This window comes from Symphalangus syndactylus, chromosome 20 (assembly GCF_028878055.3).
Source record: "Symphalangus syndactylus isolate Jambi chromosome 20, NHGRI_mSymSyn1-v2.1_pri, whole genome shotgun sequence".
NCBI classification, from domain to species: domain Eukaryota; kingdom Metazoa; phylum Chordata; class Mammalia; order Primates; family Hylobatidae; genus Symphalangus; species Symphalangus syndactylus.
Window position 1 is genome coordinate 8,022,272 of NC_072442.2, and position 1,459 is coordinate 8,023,730.

At 46.0% G+C, this 1,459-nt stretch overlaps 1 protein-coding gene across 1 annotated transcript; it reads right to left on the reverse strand.

Moving 5' to 3' along the window:
- Positions 1–489: 489 nt before the first annotated feature.
- LOC134735377 (protein S100-A10-like) lies at positions 490–1,123 on the reverse strand. Its single transcript, XM_063629914.1, has one exon. The coding sequence runs from the start codon at positions 1,056–1,058 to the stop codon at positions 819–821; it is 240 nt and encodes a 79-aa protein (XP_063485984.1). The 5' UTR covers positions 1,059–1,123; the 3' UTR covers positions 490–818.
- Between the last annotated feature and the right edge of the window lie 336 nt (positions 1,124–1,459).

Sequence of the window (1,459 nt, forward strand, 5' to 3'; positions counted from 1 at the left end):
CTTTCTTGAGGGCAGAACTTCATGGCATAATCACCTCTCATTAGGCCCTACCTCAACACTGTTGCATCGGGGATTAAGTTTCCAACACGTTTTTGGGAGTACACATTCAAACCACAGTGAGAAGAAACTCTAGATACATATGTGTACATACATACATACATACACAAATATATGTACTTTTTTTTTGTTTTTGAGTCGGGGTCTCACTCTGTCACCCAGGCTGGAGTGCAGTGGGGGTGATCATAGCTCGCTGCAGCCTCATTTTCCTGGGTTCAGGCAATTCTCCCATCTCAGTCTCCTGAGTAGCTGATACTACTGGCATGCCCACCACCACACCTGGCTGGTTTTTTTTGTTTGTTTGTTTTTGTAGAGATGAAGTCTCACTATGTTGCCCAGGCTGGTCTCAAACTCCTGGGCCCAAGATCCACCCACCTCAGCCTCCCCAGGTGCTAGGGTTACACGCATGAGCCACCGTGCCCGGCCAATATAAAAATATATATGTACCAAGGCAAAGGCTTAAAAAGTAATTTAAACAGTATATATATATTTTCCCAAACTAAAAAGGACGTGTCTATTGAGGCCAAGAGGATGCAAACAATCTAAAGATCAAGAGCCTATTATTTAATTAACTTCCTTTCTTTGCTTGTTAGATGAGATTTGGATTTGATGTGTCTGTTTTCTTGGCCCTGGTCTGCTCATGAAAGCCTTCTACAGGGGGAAGCTGTGGGCAGTTCCTATAGCAACTCTTTGGGAGAACTCTCACGGGGCCGAGTAATTGCTTAGTTCTGCCTGCTTCGTTCCCTTCTGCTTCATAGGTACTACAAATAGCTGTTGTCCACAGTGGTGAGCCCCACAGTGAGTGAAAACCAGTTCTGGAAGTTCAGTGTGCTGTCTTGGCACTGGTCCACGTCCTTCATTGTTATGTCTGCAGCCAGAGGGTCTTTTTGATTCTCCAAAAATCCAGGGAACTCCTTTCCCATGAGTACTTTCAGGCCCTCCTTCATTAAGTAGCCTTTATCCCCGGCAAATCTGTGAAACGTAAACAACACGGTTTCCATGGTGTGTTCCACTGGACTGGGGTTGTTCGTGAGATCTGTTGAAACCTTGGCCGGAGGTGCGTTGTGGGCGCTTGGCAAGCTGGGCCTCAGGGCCCCTCGGGAAGGAGCAGTATTAAGAATTTGTTTTGCTATCGAAAGGACAAAAAACCAAACACCGCATGTTCTCACTCATAGGTGGGAATTGAACAATGAGAACACATGGACACAGGAAGGGGAACGTCACACTCCGGGGACTGTTGTGGGGTTGGGGGAGGGGGGAGGGATAGCATTAGGAGATATACCTAATGCTAAATGACGAGTTAATGGGTGCAGCACACCAACATGGCACATGGATACATATGTAACAAACCTGCACGTTGTGCACATGTACCCTAGAACTCAAAGGATAATAATAATAAAAA